This window comes from Anolis sagrei, chromosome 4, assembly GCF_037176765.1.
Source record: "Anolis sagrei isolate rAnoSag1 chromosome 4, rAnoSag1.mat, whole genome shotgun sequence".
Classification (NCBI taxonomy): domain Eukaryota; kingdom Metazoa; phylum Chordata; class Lepidosauria; order Squamata; family Dactyloidae; genus Anolis; species Anolis sagrei.
This window is the reverse complement of record NC_090024.1, coordinates 154,512,536-154,532,562: the sequence shown is the minus strand read 5'-3', so window position 1 is coordinate 154,532,562 and position 20,027 is coordinate 154,512,536. Positions and strand designations below refer to the sequence as shown.

The 20,027-nt window shown below is 38.8% G+C and overlaps 1 protein-coding gene across 6 annotated transcripts in view; it reads right to left on the bottom strand.

The window, feature by feature from the left end:
- DDAH1 (dimethylarginine dimethylaminohydrolase 1) overlaps positions 1-20,027 on the bottom strand; it is a 180,613-nt gene that overhangs the window by 59,230 nt on the left and 101,356 nt on the right. The window contains exons 3-5 of one of the 6 annotated variants that reach the window (XM_067467786.1): positions 6,936-7,093; positions 2,648-2,804; positions 529-632 (exon numbers count right to left, since the gene is read on the bottom strand). The exons of 3 other annotated variants lie outside the window; for them this stretch is intronic. In XM_067467786.1, coding sequence (XP_067323887.1) covers positions 529-543 — 15 coding nt within the window. In that variant the 5' untranslated portion in view covers positions 544-632; positions 2,648-2,804; positions 6,936-7,093. Of the gene's footprint in view, positions 1-528; positions 682-2,647; positions 2,805-6,935; positions 7,094-20,027 lie in introns of those variants that run through there. 2 more of the 6 variants (XM_067467788.1, XM_067467787.1) reach the window with 2 other exon arrangements.

The window sequence follows — 20,027 nt, the reverse complement described above, 5'->3', positions numbered from 1 at the left end:
ATGCATCTCCCCCTATGAACCATCGCAAACATTGAGAGGAGGCCCTGCTTTCCATCCCACCATTGTCACAGGCACAATTGGTGGGGGCGAGAGACAGGGCCTTCTCGGTGATTGCTCCTTGGCTATGGAACTCCCTTCCTGGTGAGATCAGGTCGGCCCCGTCCCTCCTGTCCTTTAGAAGGATGGTAAAAACTTGGCTGTGGGACCATGCTTTCGGGACAGGGCAATAAAGCAGCAATAGGAAAGATGACCAGGCCAATTAGATTTGACGCGGATGGCTAAGATGGTTTTAAATAGTGCATTTTAATATTTTGATAAATGCTTTTTAATGTTTATGTATTGTATGTGAATTTGTGTCCCAGCATTGAATGTTTGCCGTGTATATGCTGTGCTCCGCCCTGAGTCCCCTTTGGGGTGAGAAGGGCGGAATATAAATGTTTTAAATCAATAAATAATAAATAGACTAGCACTGTAATCCCATGCATGTTTAATGAAGAAGCTAATCAGATTGTGATCCATGAGACTTACTTCTAGTAAATGCATTAGGATCACAACTTGACTTCTCGGATATATTCAGTCTGTGGATACTGTTTGATTCACTCAGTAATGTTTTCCCACAGAAGAGCAGTCACCTTCGGGCACAAAGGAAGCAGAAGGAAACTAAACTGTACATGGAAAATACTATTACAGTTACTGTACATGGGTAGAGAAATGTCTAAGATTAAATTAAAAATCATTGCTTCTGACTATATACCTGGACAGCTGACAAAATGATTCATAGTAATTTATCCCATAAACACAAGACCAAGAACCAGGGCTGGTCCAAGCTTTTTTTTCTGCACTCAATGAGATCAGTAAATGATGCAATCCAAAATACCCACTGAAGTTATTCTACCCCCATCTCTAATAATAAAGAGGTTATAATAATAACAACTTTGTTGCTTAAATTTAAGTAAAATGCAGTGTGGAAAGTTTCTTCTTTCCTTTCTTAATTGATAAAGGTAGACTCAAGGAATTCCAATTTGTTTACAGTGGGCCATTCGTATCTATTGAGGTTGAGGTTCAGAACCTCCGGTAGACATCAAAATCCGTAAACACTCAAATTCCATTCTATACAATGGCACTGTAAAATTGTGGTCCTTACAGTATATATGATGCAAAAATCAAGGTTTGCTTTTCGTTTTTTAAAAAACTATTTTCATGTTGTGGATAGTTCAATCTGTGAACACAGAATCTATGGACACAGAAGGCTGGCAGTACTTCTCTCTGTCCAACAAAGAAGTTCTCAACAGAAAAATACATTTCTTGCTTAGAAAATAGGTGACACCTTTTAGATTAATACATTTATCCCTTCTTTGAAAATGCAGAATTACTCTTCCATGAATATTCTATCCATCTCTCAAGTAGATACTAGAGTGGACTCAGCCAACGATGAATGATTCACAGTTTTAACTAGAGTCTGCAGAAGTGTATGCCAAACAGCCTGAATGAACTCACATTGCTAGACACTATGGTAAAATGTACCCTTTTCTCTTATAAACTATTATATCACATAGGAAACTAAGCTGCATTCCAACAGCTCAATCAGTGCCTGAAAATAAAACAGACCTTTAAAACTTGATTTCAAGTCATCTCATGGTCTCTGTGATTATATTTTCCTTTAGATTAGAATACTGTAACTTCTGGTAACTATGCAGTGTGAGATGATAGTTTCCCATGCATGAAATCATTGTACTTTCGGTTCAAATAGTCTGAAAATGTAGGCAAACTATGAACAATGCAGTGGTAGCAAAAAAAATGATAATTCAGTTTTAGTATTGTTAGAAAATGGTCTGAAAAGAAAATAATCAGAAGTATAACACCTATATCTTCTTCTAGAATTTTAAGATAATCTGGGGAGGCCCTGCTCTCGGTCCCACCTCCTTCGCAAGCATGAGTGGTGGGGACGAGAGACAGGGGCTTCTCAGTGGTGGCTCCTCGCCTGTGGAGCTCCCTCCCCAGCGACATCAGACAGGCACCATCCCTTCTGGCTTTCAGAAAAAAGCTAAAGACTTGGCTTTGCATACAAGCATTCAAATAATAAATTACTATGGGTTTCGACATGGTCTGAATTAAGGATTTGAGCAAGGTTACTGGATGAATGGAACTATGCACCTTATATGTTTTAAATTTGTATACTGTTTTATGTGTTCTATTGATTAATTGTTAATCATTTTAAATATGGGATATGTTTTCACTGTTTATTTGTTGGTTTTTACCGACACTGAATTCTTGTCGGAGCTGTAAGGCAACTTGAGTACCCTTGGGTGAGAAAGGCAGGGTAAAAATGAAGTAAATAAATAAATAAATAAATATGTAAAGAGAGACACTGAAAGATGAGTATATTTACACAAAATGTGACTGTGGCCCCTTCCACACAGCTGAATAAAATCCCACATTTTCTACTTTGAAGTGGAATATATGGCAGTGTGGACTCAGATAACACAGTTCAAAGCAGATATTGTGGGACTATAGTTTGAAAAAAAATAAACAAATTCCTATGCAAACTGGACTTATCTTATTTGTAGTGCAAAAAAAGAAAAGAAAAGAAAAGAAAGAACAATATAATATTTAAAATAAAGAATAATTTTAACCAACATAAACTTACCAGTATTTCAATGGGAAGTGTGGGCCTGTGTTTGGCTGCTGAGATAGTCAAGTTAATTAGGGTAGTTGTTGAGCCTTCAAGTCATTTCAGACTTAGGGTGATACTACGTCTGAAGTTTAGGACAGAGGCCAGGTAAATGACCTTTGTTTGAGGATCCCTAGATGAACACTTTATATAGTTAGATCTAGAAAAGTTCTTAAGTTCCTATCATATTGGCAAGCAAGTGGTCCATAGGCAGATGCCAAATAAACAACAAGAACAGAGACAATACAGAATTCTTTAACGACATAAATAACCAAGCCTATTAGGAACAAACTTCCTTGTCTCTGCTCCTCCACCCCTCTGTCCTTTTCCAATCTGGTTACAGCATTTGTTAATTGGGATTTTCATCAGGGCTCAGAGAAAGCAAAACAAAATCATCTTGTCATCTGCTATCAGGACCTCCATGTTTCTTCCTACATTACATCATTGTTTGTAGGACACTGACATAAGGATCTGTCAGGTTTCCCAATACAAATCTTATTTTCCATTAACCTAGGAACAGCAAGTAAAACTTTCCACTCGGTTAACATTTTATATGAGTTTAACAGCATGTGTTTCCTAATCTGCTTGTTTTGTGTGCCTTGTTATTCTCTATTCTTGTGACACAGACAGAGTAAAAGAAGCTTTTTACCCATAGCACCAAAAGGATGCTGAAACAGATTTCAATGCAGAGATTGACAAATTGCTGTAAAGAAGTAATTCATATCCCATTATTTATATTTATGAAATGTTGGGGGGATTATTTTTTGTCATTACCTGTTTGATGTTTAAACTATAACCTATTGTGCTGCTCATTCCTTTTTTTTGGGGGGGGGGGAGGGATTATAACGGTATAAAACTTAATAAATGCTATGCAAAATGCCTCCAGAATGCACTCTTTGCAAAAGCAAATTGTAAAAGTAATTAAAACTAAAAGGAACATGTCACTCAATATAGCCATTTTTCTATATGATATTCCTACTACATTTTACATTCCAGTTTAAAAGTGTGTAAAAGTGCTTTTTAAAGAGCAAATTTTAGTATTTGAAAATGTTACTTAGTATTCCCACGTCTATAAATGATGTTCCTACTTGTTACATTATTTTTGTTTGTGTTGTGCTCTCATTAGCTACAGACCCTCAGAAAACTAGTACGCCTAATGTCCCTATTGGCAGGATCAGACCAATTTAATTCTCTCTCATCCCACTTTCTCATAAGCTTTTAAAAATGTGATTCTATGTTCTCTTCTTCTCAATTTTCCCAGTTTACATCAGTTGGAGCAAACTGATTGCAGAGTGCAAGATTAGTCTTCAGTCAATTAACTGAGTAGGAGAGGAAAGGAGGACTAAGTCTTGCTCTTCCCAGTAGGATCTGGCAAAAGCAATGTGCATCAGCGTCTCCTAGCTTGTATGGTCTTCCACATTAATAACTCAGAAATTATCTTTATCACAATCTGATGTTGCTTTGTCAGACATATTCTGGGGTTCAACCATGAAATTGAAGAATTTCCCACCAATGGCACCACCTTTCACTGATGATGCCATTGGTCCATAGGCGGATGGGACTGCATGCTTCTGTGAGGCAAGAGGCTATGCAGATGTTAGTAGTGCTGCTGGGAGGGTCTCCAATGTCAGACAAGCTTTCGTTGAGGAACACTCAAGTTGTCAAACAGCTACTGGGCAGAAGCATTAGTGGGGAGGTGAAACTTGTTGAGGTTCTCTTAGAGACAATAGCCGTGGTATCATAGCTAACATTTGTTAGTACAACACAGAGGGGAGTATGGTAAACATCCTTTGGAAGTTGTTTTACCATGAAAACCAAATAATGAGACAATCCAAAATAAAACAAAAGATACTTCCAGAAGATGAGACTCCCAGGTTGAATGTCACTCAATGAATGATTATTTGTGGCTAATGATGCAACTGGATTCAACCCAAAGGGATCTCCAGATGTGTTCAGAGGCAAAAGGAAAGTCCAAAACTGTACAACACATATTATATGAACATGAAATGTGAGAAGCATAAATTGGGAAACTAGACATTGTAAAATGTAATGGAACATTTAAACATTCCAATATTCAGGGTGAGTATGTTAAACTGGTAGAAAAAGCACATTTTGAGTCAGATAACTAGAATATTTTACTGAGGAAATGAAAATTTAAGAAACATTTGGGGCATTAATAGTGCACAGAGATGTAGCAAAGGCAACCAAAGGATGTAATGCAAAGTCTGATTGAAGTCAATAAGACTCCAGGTTAAACCCATCAATATAACCATAGTCCAAGTGTATGCTGCAAATACAGTGACAGAAGAAGAAACTAGAAGACTGTTAGCTATGAAAGAATTAGATAAGATCCTGAAGGGTAAAGATATGTAATTGAATACTAAAGTCAGGACTATCTATTCCATTTTATTTTCAATTTCTATGTACAGTTGTGAATGCTGGACAGTGAAGGAAGTTGATAGGGGAAAAAATAAACTTATCTGAAATGTGGTGCTGGAGAACAGTTCTACAGATAACATGGATTGCTTATATATATATATATATATTATATTTTAATTATATGCTGTCCTCCTTCCAGAGTGAGGCCCAAGGCTGCTCAAGATTAAATTAGTTAAAACTTAACAATTAAATTAAAAACAACAATTAAAGCCGTCTAATTGAAACAACATGCAATTCTTTTTAAAGATAAAACAGTTAAAAAGTATAAATAACTATAGCACACACCCTAATATAAAGCCTCCCCTGAGAATGTTTACATTTTAAAAGCTTGTTTGAACAAAAACATTTGCCTGCCAGCAAAAAGAAAAGAGGGAGTTCCCTAGAGTAAGTCACTCCTGAACTCTCACTAGAAACTAAGATCACTCAACTGAGACAGTTATACTTTGGACATGTCATTAGAAGACATGACTCACTAGAAAAAATAAGAATGCTTGGTAAGGTAAGTCAGAAATGACGACAACAAGACAGAAGGAAATAGGAAAAGAGGGAGATTGCATTAGATAGACAGACTCAGTTAAAAAAAAGCCACAGCCCCCTGCAAGTCGCTTTGGTGTGAGAGAATTGCCCGTCTTCAAGAATGTTGCCCAAGGGACGCCCGGATGTTTTGCCATCCTTGTGGGAGGCTTCTCTCATGTCCCCACATGGGGAGCTGTAGCTGACAGAGGGAGCTCATCTGTGCTCCCCCCAGATTAGAACCTCCGACCTGTAGGTCTTCAGTCCTGTCAGCACAAGGGTTTAACCCTTTGCACCACTGGGGGCTCCACAGCCCTAAAGCTGCAAGACTAGAGCTCTAAAGCTGCAAGACTCGCAGGTCTCTCACTCAAAGGGTTGCCATAAGCTTATGTCAACTTGAGAGCAGTTAACAACAAGAATGCAAAGCTTTACTGCAGGCCACTATGTTATATGCAATGTCTTACTATTACATTTTAGCTCTATGTGATTTAGCAAGTGAGTGTGGTTCTAATTCCAAAACACAGATAGAGCAACTCTAAAAGGGGAGGAGAAAACAGTATAAAAAGATTAGATCTTCATGGGAAGAAAAGTCTCCTCTTATTAGGCAAACTCTCTGGTTAATCATTTTGAGAGTTACTACTGTTTTGATAATAGTGCTTTTTCCATTATTTGTTATGTGTATGTGGTTTATTAGAAACCACAAAATAAATCATATATATCATATATATCTGTCTTTGGATTTCTAGAGAGGGTGATCTTGCAGACCATCTAAAACACTTTTTCAAATCTGCTATATGTGAAAGAGATTTCATCTAAATATACAACAAATCATGTCCTGAAGTTCTACTGGCTTCTTAGAGTCCATCCCAGAAAGACCACAAACTAACTTGTTTGCCATAATAATTCAGAACTAAATTAGACATTTTGTATCACATTGCATTAATAAGCAGTCTTCTATATTTGTTGCATCACATTTTGACACCTGCAGTTCTCTGTGTGTTGCTTTTAATTTAAAACTCCCCCTAACTTATGCATGTCAAATCATAACATCTCACATTCAATAAATTGAGGCAAATAAGTGTCACTAGCATTCATTTCACTGCCATCTATTAATTCATTTCTCTATCTCATCACACACAAACATAAGTCTAAAACTTATGACAGTATGTGACATTCACCTATCCTGACAGCCAGGTTGTTTTTTTTTCACCTAATGAAACTTCATAATCATGTCACAATCTCTTGATGTATCCAATTTAATAGCAGAGAATAGCCAAGAAAAGATCAATTCAGAAATAACATTATACATTACTGTACTATGACATATTCTAAGCTCTCTCCAGCTTAGACTCCGTATTTAGAGGATAGCATGATTATAATGCAGAGACATTTCCCAGTGTAGCTGAGAAGGTGGTGTTATTCCAATAGGACATTCAGCATCCAAGGCTGTTCTGTTGATGTTTAGTTTACCTAATAACAGATAAGAAATTGACTTTTAGATTGGCTAATAACATTTTTCTGCTTTTATTACATCAATAAATCTCACGCTGTCAAAAAATGCCTCCCTTGATAGCTGCACTGTTAAATAAATTTTTGTAGGACAAAACAGAGCTCATGTTGTCCCTAATCCCAGGATTCGTTCCCAGCATGCCGGCTCCAACTTTCCCAACCAAGATATGCAGAGATGTGGGCCAAATCACAGGATGATTTTGTTGCTTTGTTGATCAAGAAAGGATGTCAGGGCAGAGAGAGAATCCCAAATTTGACATGCCTTCTGTTCATGGCAATCTGTATTTTATGTCTTTCAAACATAATATATTTCATTCTGCTTGGCTCCAAGTTCTTATTGGTTTGATGTACATTCATTGTTTTCACGTTTTTACAGCTGGGTTGGTCATCTATGGTGGGAACTTGCTTTCATTGCTTTACTGGTGTCTGTCTCAATTCACTGGCATGGGCTTTCCAGGTGTTGGAAATGGGTGTTGGTCTATGATGATGGTTGAAAATAGTTGCTGATGGGTTATCTGGGTGGACTGTCCCTTGAGTGATGTGATTTTTCAGTCCTTCTAAATGGGACAATGGGAACTGGGCTGTGGTGATGAGCTCTCGGATCACCTTTGATGCGATTTATTATGTCCCTAAATGATCAGCTGCTGACTGATATTTCTATCTATTGTGCTCAGCCCGGGTGGAGGAAGTTCATATTCCTTACTGGTAACCCGTGCCAATTGTGGTCTTAGTGAAATGAAGGAAAGCCAAGCAAGGCCTCCCAGTGGGGGGAAGGGGGCTCTGATGTCAGGTGGGAACACTAAGAGATCATCTGAGCTTCCCTTTCAAGGACTCCAACTTTTGGGTCTGAGTTTTAAGACAACCTTCCAGAATGGATAATACCTTGACCAGTGATTCCCAACCTGTGGTCCATGGACCACCAGTAGTCCCCAAGAACTAAAATATGGTCAGCAGTCTCACTGTTACACCTTTGCAATGACAGAGATTGGTCTCGTGAAACCCTCTTATAGTGCCAAGCAATAGGGATGTCGGGGGGGAGGAAGCTGACTACCCATGAAAGGCATGATAACAAGCCTCCTGACTGCTGCTTCTTCTCCTCCTTCCTGAGTGGAGCCATTCCATGTGGTGCCTGGAAGGGGTGGCACCTTGGTCTCCTTGTTTTCAGGCCTGTTTCTGGGGTTATTTGGGGTGCTGATTAAAAAAATTGCATTGGATAGGCCACACCAGCACTAGATTATTAAATGGTTTTCTGTGGGCGAGCAGATGGTGACTACTGGATGACATATGTTCTGTAACAGAAACTAGAGCTGATGTGGTCTATCCAATGCCATTTTCTCAATCAGCACTCCAAATAACCAAACCAAATCTAAAGTTGACCAAAAACTGATTCTTAACCCTTTTGGTACTAATGTTGGAGAGTGGTCCCTGGTCAAAGTGGTCCCTGGTCAAAAAAAGGTTTGGAACCACTGATCTAGACAATGCTGTTCCTAAAAGACTGCATTATAGTGTTCCCTGCATGCTCTTCTGGTCTTTTTCAGATCTGATTTTTAGCATTAAAAAAACCTTAAAACTTAACTATAGCACAAATGCATGTCGTCTGATAGAAGACCTGCAAGCTGACCTCTGGAGTCCAACTAACATTAATTAGACATGTCTTCTTTGCTCCTTTCTTTTAAAATGGGCTTTTGCTTCTTATCTGAATTGTTAACCACCAACATCAAGCAATAGTTTGCCATTTCTATTATAACACTATGTAACACGATTTTTGTTCATGGGTTATTGTCATTTCCTAATTGGTTCTATCATAAAAAAATGGGGAAGGTTTAGTAAACTGCAAAAACTTTGTTTTTACAATCTGCACAAAGGTTAAAATGACATATTTTCATTAAAGAAAATTACAAATGAAGTGCCTAGACTGAAGAAAATAATAGTACTACCCTTAGCCACAAAACAAAGTTTGTGGAGTTTAGCAACTACTTTCAAAATAAGTACTGCACAATTAAACAGGAAATAACACTTTCAAACCAAGCACAGATTTTCTTTTGTTACATGTGAAGGTAAAGGTTTCCCCTTGACATTAAGTCTAGTCGTGTCTGACTCTGGGTGGTGGTGCTCATCTTCATTTCAAAGCCGAATAGCCGGCATTGTCTGTAGATGCCTCCAAAGTCATGTGGTTGGCATGACTGCAAGGAACGCAGTTACCTTCCTGCTGGAACGGTACCTGTTGATCTAATCACATTTGCATGTTTTTGGACTGCTAGGTTGGTAAAATCTGGGGCTAATAGCAGGAGCTCACCCCACTCCCTGGAATTGACTCAGACCTTTAGGTCAGCAACCCGCTGCACCACCAGGGGGCGGCTCCTTTTGTTACATAATGTAACCAAAAATGGCCCCTAAAAGAAGGCATGATGTCTGCATCTTTAACCAAAATGCAGACTTTAAACTGATTATTTTACAACAGGAAAAAGCCATATTTAGAATATGTGATCTTTGAATTTTGAGAAGAGAAAGCTTCCATTGTTAATTTTAGCATTAGAAACTACAGATTATGATTGTTTGGGCTATAAGACATTGAGCAAGCCTGTTACCCAATACGTGAAATGGTTAAACAAAAGTGTGAATGAAATACCAGAAGTGAAGTGTTTTATGAAGAATGAAAAAATTATTCACTTTTTAAAGGACCTTTTAAGGGTATTGGAGGATAGTTCCGTGAACCTGCCTTTTCACACATATTTATTGCAGCTGTGGAGATGACTTCATAGTCGAACTCTTGAGTTTAAATTCCTACATGTTGCGATAATCAGCTGGGGTTTGGAAACTCTTTCAGAAAATCAAAATGGTCTGGCGGCTTAACAAGACTTCTGAAAAAAAAAACAGCTTTAACATCTGGAACCAGCATACCTCATGGAAGCCGAGACTTACAAAGCACAGAACATTTTATCCTATGGAAGCTTTTAGTCTAATGAACCTAATTAATTTCAAAGTATATAAAACTAGGACTCTTTGTGTACACATGCCAAAAATGTTTCAATTAAAGTAAAATATGCAACTTGGGAGCTCAAAAGTTGTTTAATAATCAAGATAGGCAGGGACATGGATGGAGAGATTACTTTTGCATGCTTAGTTCTACCTCATGAATTTTTTTTTTACAGTCTTTTACTATTAGAGGCCCGGAGTAAAATAATTGGCTGCGTAATTCAAATCAATATGTTAGACCTAGCTCCATCTCCCATCCTTCCAATCAAATCACCTTTCTTTTATTTTCCTTGTGCCTCTTTCTCCTTTATCGAGCAGTTCCCTCTATCCACCATCTGTGATGCAGTTTTATTGTCTGCTGACTGCTATGAAATTGCTTTAAAAGGCCAAAACAAAAATAAAAACCTATCAACTCATCCATAAAGTCAGATGGCTCAGCGCAAGCAAACTGTGCCACATGCTATAGGGAAAGGAAAAACCCAAAGACCATTTCCTTAAAAAGGCAGAGACGATGCTTAGCTCTCCGTGTTTTTTACATTTTTAGAGATGCTGCATTCAGCGACATTCTTTGCTCTCTAATAACCAGCAATAGGCAAGCCTCAGAGCTGGCGAAGAAGCTCGGGAGACAGGATCTCACAAGAATTTCCGTCTTTTGGTTGGGCCAGACAACAGCAGACACTCTTGTGGTATTTTGGCACTTTCGTTCTGCTCCCTTATTTGTTCAGGCCAAAACTCCATTTCAGTGGAAAATTAAATAACTTAATTTTAGGACATTAGACTTTGCTTTCTTCTGTTCCTTGTGCCTCATTGGTTCAAAGTGTTATTAAAGGATACGATGTTATTAGATTTGCCATTTCTGTTTATTATTAAAGACCAGGGGCGTGTCACCCAGAGTGCAGTTCAATAAACCGCATAAATGTTACATAACCGTTATCCTGAATGAGACCAGACAAACACCATGTACTCCCACAGCAATGTTCTTAGAACCCAGTTAACCTTTGACGTTCCACTGAAACAAGTTAGCTAATTTATATCCCATATGAAATATGAAATTTACATCCCATATGACTTCATACATACACATGAGATTTACAAATTACGGATTGCCAAGTCCTTACTCAAATATTCCAGGTTGAGGCCCTATCTACACTGCTATAGAATGCAATTTCAGAATGCACTGAACGGCATAATACGGCAATGTAGGCTCATATAATGCTGCTCAATGCCATTAAACTGTGTCTTGAGTCGGCCTTGGCTGCCAACAGTTAGCATGCTAAGGCAGCAAAGGGAGCTCTCCTGCCAACTACCAGGCCACTTTCCATACTGAATAACTTGGTTTGAAAACCTCATTTTTAATTACAAATTAATTACAAACAATGACAGTATAAAATTTCCCAGTATAGAACTAACGTAGTTTGACATAACTTTACCTGCCATGGCTCCATGCTTTGGGATCATGGGAGTTGATATTTGGAAAGGCCTTGTTTTGTTAAAGGGTGTGCTGCCACTCCAAACGACAATCTCCAGGATTCCATACTATAGAACCATGATGGTTAAAGTGGTGTAGATGCATCCTATAGATCCTTCTTCACGCCACTGTTATTTGCTCCTGCCCAGTAGGCCTGAGAAAACTCCACAGCACAAGATGGGAAACACCAAAGGAACCCCTTTTTTATTTATCTATTTGTTTGTTTGTTTGTTTCAAACATTTATATCTTGTCCTTCTCAAACCCTGAGGGGGGGGGGGGACTCAGGAGTTGAGAACCGGCAACCATTAGATGCCAAAGACAACAAACAATGACATTACAAAACAGATTAACATTAGATAAATGATAAAATTATGAATATCCTTTAAATTATTAAAGTATTAAAATATTAAAACACAATCAAGCCCAAATCCAAATCAGAGTCCAGAGTTCTAGTCTGATGTAAATCAATTGTCAGTTCTCATAAGTCATTACAAATTTGCTCAGTCAACTGCCCAAATGCTTGGTTCCAAAGCCATAATTTGAGCTTTTTTCTAAATGAGAGGAGAGAGGGGGTCACCCTGATTTCACTAGGGAGTGTGTTCCATAGATGGGAGGCCATCACCGAGAAGGCCCTATCTCTCCTCCCCACCAATCGTGCTTGCGAGGGTGGCAGCATCAAGATCCCTCGAGATCGTAAACCTTGAGGTGGATCGTAGAGGGAGATACATTCGGACAAGTAAGCTTCTTGACTTCATATTTTCATCTTATCAGCCCAGCTACAATGTAGATTCTTTTTCTGTATCTGTTGAATACTGAGGCTGGATCAACAGTTACATAATCCAGTTCAAAGCAGACAATCTGGATTCAGGAACTGGATTATATGGCAGTGTAGAGGGGGCCTGAGACTGGCTCTACCATAGCTCAAGCAATAGGATCAAAGGCTCTCAAAGCTCGGTTCAAAATGGATGTCTTCATCCTTGCTTGCAGCTACTCATCACAGGAAAAGTGTGTATAATTAAAGAGGAAAAACATCATATATTTATTTATTTCCAACAGAAAAAATATAAAGATGTCCATTACATAGGTTGTAGGCTAAATAATACTCAAAAGAATCAGCAGATTCGCCTTGGGGTGGGGTATCTTAAGATAAAAGCAGCATGGGGGGGGGGGGAGGATTAAGAAGCACCCTTTTCTCTCTCCGGTTCTGTTTTTATGCTTTATATCACATCCTCAGCAAGCAGCTACATGCTCTCTGGTCTGATCTTTATTAAATTCATCTCCCTCTGCCCTCCAGTATTTCATTTGAGGTCTCAGGGGAAATAGGGGGAAATATACTTTTTCCTCCTGTGTTTTTTCAGGATGTATTCCCTTCAGGTTTCATTCTATTTTTTTCTTTTCTTTTCTGGTAGAGATCACATTTCTAATGTACAGATGCTAAAAGTATCTTAGGACACATACTTAAATGTTCCATAACTATAACTATAGTTTGGTTTGCTTAAATCAGGGCTTCCTATGCCCCTCAAATTTGTTTTTGCTGTTTTTTCTTTGTGTCTGTGTGTCAGGAGCAACTTGAGAAAATGTAAGTTGCTTATGTTGTGAGAGAACTGACCGTCTGCAAGGCTGTTGCCCAGGGGACGCCCAGAAGATTGATGCTTTACCATCCTGTGGAAGGCTTCTCTTATGTCCCCACATAGGAAGCTAGAGCCCGACAGATGGGAGCTTACCCCAATGCCCGGATTCAAACCACCTATCTGTCGGTCAACCAGCCCTGCTAGCACAAGGGTTTAACCCATTGCGCAACCGGGGGCTCCTGTTTTTGTTGGTTTTGTGTGCTTACATGATGTTTTGGGTTTCTAACAGCCCAAAGGTAAACTGATCATGGGGTTTTATGGGTATGCAAGTACGTGACTTGCCCAAGGTCACACAGTTGGATTCCATGGCTGAACAGGGAACTGAACCCTGGTCTTCAGAGTCAATGTCCAATGCTCAAGCCATTTCACTACACTGGCTCCACAGAGTTAGTCCTACCATTAAGCAAAGTGGATTTGGGGAGGGTGAACGCAGTCATTATGCCAGCTGTTCCCCCACTCCTTTCCAGCTGTTCTCTCCTTCAGGCAGAAAACAGGTGCAAGGCACAAAAAAAATGCTTGAATGGCAGTGATTTGCTGGAAGGACAGAACTGTTATCATCGTGGCAGACAGGCCTGCACTTCCAAAGCCAGCCTTCTGCCATCAGGTGCAATTGTGAATGCTGCTTGGCTGAAGCACACTGGGGGGCCTTACACACTGTTATATAACCCAGAATATCTGCTTTGAACTGACTTATCTGAGTCCACACTGCCATATATATATTCCAGTTCAAAGCAGAAAATGTGGGATTTTATTCAGCTGTGTGGAAGGGGCCTGATTTTCTATGTAGGTGAAAATGCAGCAAAATGTTTTGTGCCACCCATAATGTTATTAGATGCCACAGTATCTTACAATAAAACCTTGAACAGCTGAATATTCATTATTGTTCTGTTCATGCTTACTTGTCAATATGCTTTGCCAGTGCTCATAATTCATGGGTGACTATAAACAAAGACTAATTTGCAGGGTAACATTGCTAATCCTTGATCCCCACATTGCATCTAATTAACGACATTCTTGCCATTATTTTCACTTAATCACAAGACACTCAAAATATATCTACTCACAACAATCAGTTACGTCTCATTTACAACTTCTCATTTATAGCTGTAGTCATATTTCAAAAAGATTTATGTCTAGAAGATTTCTTTGTACATTACTGCTGCAAAACTAAGATAAGTCACTGTAACATATTAGATTTGCAGTCTTCAAATGAAGAACTGAGTAATTAATCCACTGCTGGTTCAATCTTAAATGACCCCCTTCTATTAATTGCTGGGACTGGGAATAAGCAAAATTTCCAGAATTAGGACATGTTATTAGCTGTTATCTTTCATGCTAGACAAGGACTACTTCAATCTTGCTTTTTACCAAGCTGGATGAAAAAGGACCTATTCCTTCTGATCTATTTCTCTAACTTGGAGATAGTTTATGATCAAGCAGTTTCACATTTTTTTGGGGGGGGGGGGTAATTTATGAACCATAATCAGGGTTATTTAAGGGCTAGCCCTCAATGAGTATCAGTAGCAGCACTTTAGAAAGTTATTCAATCGTAGGTGTGGACAGCTGTGGAATTTCCATCACTTCGTCAACACACCTGATGAAACCACAGAAGTGACACATCACTTCCAGTTTCTATTTGAACATATGTATTATTTGTTTATTTATGGCTTGGCTTTTGGATGGTTTGGGTATGGAATGCAGATGAAATATTGTTTTGTAGCAATTTGGAACTGTTTTTAGGGAGGTCTGGGGCTTAGAAAGGCTGCACAAACCACAATGTGAGGTTTAAGGGCCTCGTTTTGCATATCCCTGTTCTATAGACACCTTGCAGTTTGAGGGAAGCGGGCTTCATGTAAAATGTTTGTCACTGTTGCTTGCTTTCAAGGTATTATTTATTTATTTATTTATTTATTTGCTTCATTTGTTAACCGCCGCTCTCAGCCCTAGGGCGACTCATGGCGGTGTACAACATATAACAAACATATTATACAATAAACTACCATGACACTATCAACAACATAACAATAATACACTACCATCTAATTACACTAAAATAATCCGCTTCGTCTTATCATAACCAATCTCGTAGTCTACATTCCGTTCCAGTTGTCATTCCAGTTACTGTATATCTGACTTATGACAACTCTAAGGCAAACCTATTGTGGGGTTTGCTTGGCAAGATTGGCCAGAGAGGGGTTGCCTTTGCCTTCCTCTGGGTTGAGTGTGAGACTTGTCCAAGGTTACCTGATGGCGTTCCATGGCTGAACATGAATATAGTGTGGACAGGCAGTTGAAGTGCTGCAACATTTCCTGAGCAACTTGGTGCATGTTTTTTTTCCCTTGCTCTAGCACCTGCTTTTCACAGAAAAATTCAGTGAAGACTGGATATGTATCTAATCCCCTTTCCACTCCACCCTTTATTCACTACATATATATATGCTGGGGAAAATGGAAGGAAAAGGGAAGAGGGGCCGACCAAGGTCAAGATGGATGGCTGGCATCCTTGAAGTGGCGGAATTGACCTTGAAGGGAGCTCTGGCGTGGACTGGTCCATGAGGTCACAAAGAGTTGGAAACGACTGAACGAATGAACAACAAATACACACACACACAAATGTATGTATCCCAAACTGCAAAAAAAAAAATCTGAAAAAACTCTGGTCTCACACATTTTCAATAAAGGAGGCTGAACCTGTACTTCTTCAAAATGAGATTTTACCGTTAATGAGGTGCAATTAGACTTGGAATAAATTCAATTATTTCCCAAGGTTTTTTTTTATTGTTCCAAATATGGTCATGTAAGATCGTGACATGGTTACTTTTGAATCCATACAATGTTCTGCTACCTTATTATGATAGAAGAGGAATGGTACCTAAATTACATACACATAAAATAGAATGGATGGCCAGCCTACTGAATGCACAGCAACTTTACTAACAATTTAAGTTGCTGTATGTCACCATACAAAGGAATTCAGTGCTATGATCCAGAAGCATTGATACATCGTAAATCAGTGATCAAATTTTTCAGCCTTAATTTGCATCTTACTATTTTCTCACTTGTAAGTACTAATTCCTATGGAAATACAGATGGATGGCAGCCAATTGTACAACAAAAAGTCTATTTTAAATTATCTGCCAGTGGAAGCACTGCTATGACTAATGTTGTATAACGAAGTTAATTATTCTAATTAATGATAGGGACAGAGTATATGGGCAACACTTTCATGATTTTATAAAAATGAACATCCTTATTCTTAATAATCTATTGGCAAGAAGCTTGCAGACCTATGATAAATTGCTATATTTTATGATCTCAAATAGCACAGTATTGGCAATTCCCTGCTATCCTGTGTCACCATTTAATTAAAGCAGAATGGTATGTGGATCACATGCACTCCCAAAGCCAGCCTGTCCAGAAGCCCCCCCCCCCTCCCCCAGTTTTAAAATAGTTGTCCTGATCCTGACAGCATTCAGAAGTGGTGGCTTTTTTATTAAATAGGTTGGGGGGAGACCAAAAGCACCTGCCCCCATCAAAATGGAAGTGGACACCCAGACATTTCTGGTTTTGACCTCTCTGGGACTGCTGCAATTCAGGGGTTAGTGCTAGGGCCTATGATTTGATCCCCAAAGTCCGGCAAAATTGTCCACTCCTACTTTAAATCTCTAGTTGTGGCTATTTGGTAGTGCCACCATATCTATGCAATTTAAAACAGAAGAACCTGTGATGGGGGGGGGGGGGGGGAACAATAGACCAGAGGATCTGTGCCATCTCTGCTTTAGAATGACATCATATAATAAACAGTTCCATCAAGTGTCACAAACGCATGCCCCAAGCCTCAAGTGATAATGCCCTAAGACTAAATGAGAGCTTATCAGGGTCCACATCAGGCAAGGCTGGACCATCTGCTGTCTAACTCAGGAATCATTCATTATTTATTTATTTACTTTAAATATTTATATGCTGTCTTTTGATAATCTCCAAGGTGGCATATGACACATTAAAACAATAAAAAAAACCCCTACTCTGCGGTAACTCTTTTTCTTTACTGTCAGCAAATCCATGCTGTGCTTACTCTTGCTCTGCAGTTTCACAGAATGCAATATATACATTTTGGACTTTTCTGCACATACATTACTAACGAGGTTTTAAAGTTAATAGCAAGCTTCCAAAGCTTCATTTCCAATTAGGTAACCAGCGGGTCTTTTAAACAGATACAAAAATCTCACCTTCACTTTACAATCTACAGTATAGTTTGGTATTAAAGGACAAATCCAAGAGCTACATTTAATTCTGGCAAAAAAAAAAAATCCCTAATTTTCATCCAAATCTTCCTTCACTTTGTTTATATCTAATTTGTGTTATTTTGTTCCATACACATCTGTCAAGTGTATTTATGAAAAGGTAAAGGTTGCCCTTTGACATTAAGTCTAGTCTTGTCGGACTCTGGGGGATGGTGCTTATCTCCATTTCTAAGCTGAAGAGGCAGCATGGTCCATAGACGCCTCCAAGGTCATGTGGCTGACATGACTGCATGGAGTGCCATTACCTTCCTGCTGAAGCAGTACCTATTGATGTACTCACATTTGCATGTTTTCAAACTGCTAGGTTGGCAAAAGGTGGGGCTAACAGTGGGAACTCACCCATTCCCCAATTGAACTACCGACCTTTCGGTCTGCAAATTCAGCAGCTCAGCTATTTAAAACACTGCGCCACCAGAGGTTATGATAATGTGGTTCTATATAAACAAAAAAGTAACTGGTTTACACGAAGGCAGTGAAACAAAGATATTTTTGACATCGTCCTAAGTGTAGTGCAGTGATTTGAGCATTGGACTATGGCTTTGGAGATCACGATTTGACTCCTCACTTGGCCATGGAAACCTACTCGGTGACTTTGAGTCACAGACTCTCAGCCCCAGGAAACCCTGTGATATGTTCACTTAAGGTCACCAGAAGTTAGAAATTACATGAAGTCACTTAACAATCTATACGCAAACACACTTAGGTATCACTGTGTTCAACACAGCATTTTCTCCAGTAAATATGTTTGGGATTGGAACCTAAATTGGAAGAGATAATCCCATAAGTAAGTATAGTTCCTAGTTCAATCATTCAATCATTACTTGAATACATTCACAACCTTTTGATTTGGTCAGTGGGGAAATAAATCAGACATGGTTCAAGACCATGAAACACTTTGCATACAAATAGCTACACAATGAAGCATCACTTCACTGATATACATTTATGTTATGCAAACAGTGTGCAGGATTTTGGTCTGAGAGTTACCCAATCTGATTTTCTTAACATTCAGTCTTCTTCCAAAGTAGAAAATGCTTATGAAGCCTATTCGGATTTGAAGTCATTTGCTGATTGAGATTAGCTGATGGGCCCCATCCTGGATGTTTAGTGTTTGTATAAACCTAGAAAAGGAATCCAAGCATGGCTATATAAAATTGCCCTGAAGATCTGGATCTCAGGTTCATTGGAGATTAATATACCTGAGTATGTCTAGAAAACATGTGTTTCTTTGTATATTATTGACCATGTTGACATCCCACCTTTTCTAACGAAGCTTTGAGTGGTCAACTTGGTAACTGTTCTATTTTATCTTCCCAACCTGGTGTAAATTATGAGATAGAATCACCCACATAGTGTGCTAAAGAGGGAGGAACCCAACTAAGCCTGCAACTCTCTATATATATTTAGGATTTCCATATCAAACTACCTTGGGTGGATAAGAGCTTCACAATGTATTGAATCCTGCCATATCACAAGTCACTAGTCCAATGAAGAATTTATGTCTTTTGAAATAGAAAAAATCTGCTTGTAAATAATATTTTTTAAGTTTCTAATAGTTACTGTTTATATTGTCACTAATGCCAGTAACTGTGGCTACAGTTCTTTTAGTGGCACTGCTTCAGATTGGATCTACACTGCCACATATCTGCATTGAACTAGGCTATACGGGTCTACACTGCCATATAATCCAGTTCAAAACAGATTATATGGCTTTTATATGGCAGGGTAGGTCCAAATTCAGTCAATCGTCAGTCCTGCACTAACAATGCATAACAACTACCATTTCTCCTTCTCCAGGAAACTGCAGCACCATCTTGCCCAGAAGTGGATTTCACAGTTTATTCAACATTTCAGAAAATATGGTTCCAGGTGTATTGCTCCATTTAGTGATCACAACATTAGCAAATAAGGTTGTTTGACTGTGAGCTTGGAAGATGCAGTTAGGTTCACACTTTTTGCTGGATGAATGTCAGTATTCTCATGGCAAACTTGTCTGAAGGTTCCACTGCAAGTGCAAATTGAAATTCAGCACACTCTCCACTTAACCTACTTTGGAGAGCAAGTTGTTGTCAACTATTGTACCGATTAGAAAGTAAAATTGAGATGATGGCTTTCACAAGTCATTTCACCCCCATGTTAATGCTTAAAAAGAAATCTGAGTAAAGTTCATCACACTGTTCATCCATCATACTGAGGGAACACTGCGGACTCTCAGCCAGAAGCTTTATACCATTAATACTTTATCGAAATGTTTGCCTTGTAAAAGGCACTGTCCAGTAACTAAGTTTGCTACACTTTGAAAGGAAGGCATGCTAATATGTAATTGTACTTTTCATGCTAATTCTTTATCATCACCTGTTTCATTTCTGACATATACAATAATAGGTGGAAATGTCAGGGTATTATGAAAGAGTGGAGAAGAGCCTATGGTCAAGGTTTAACTAAAGTTTGGGATCACTTAGAGCAGAGGTCCTCAGACTTTTTAAACAGAGGGCCAGGTCACAGTCCCTCAAAC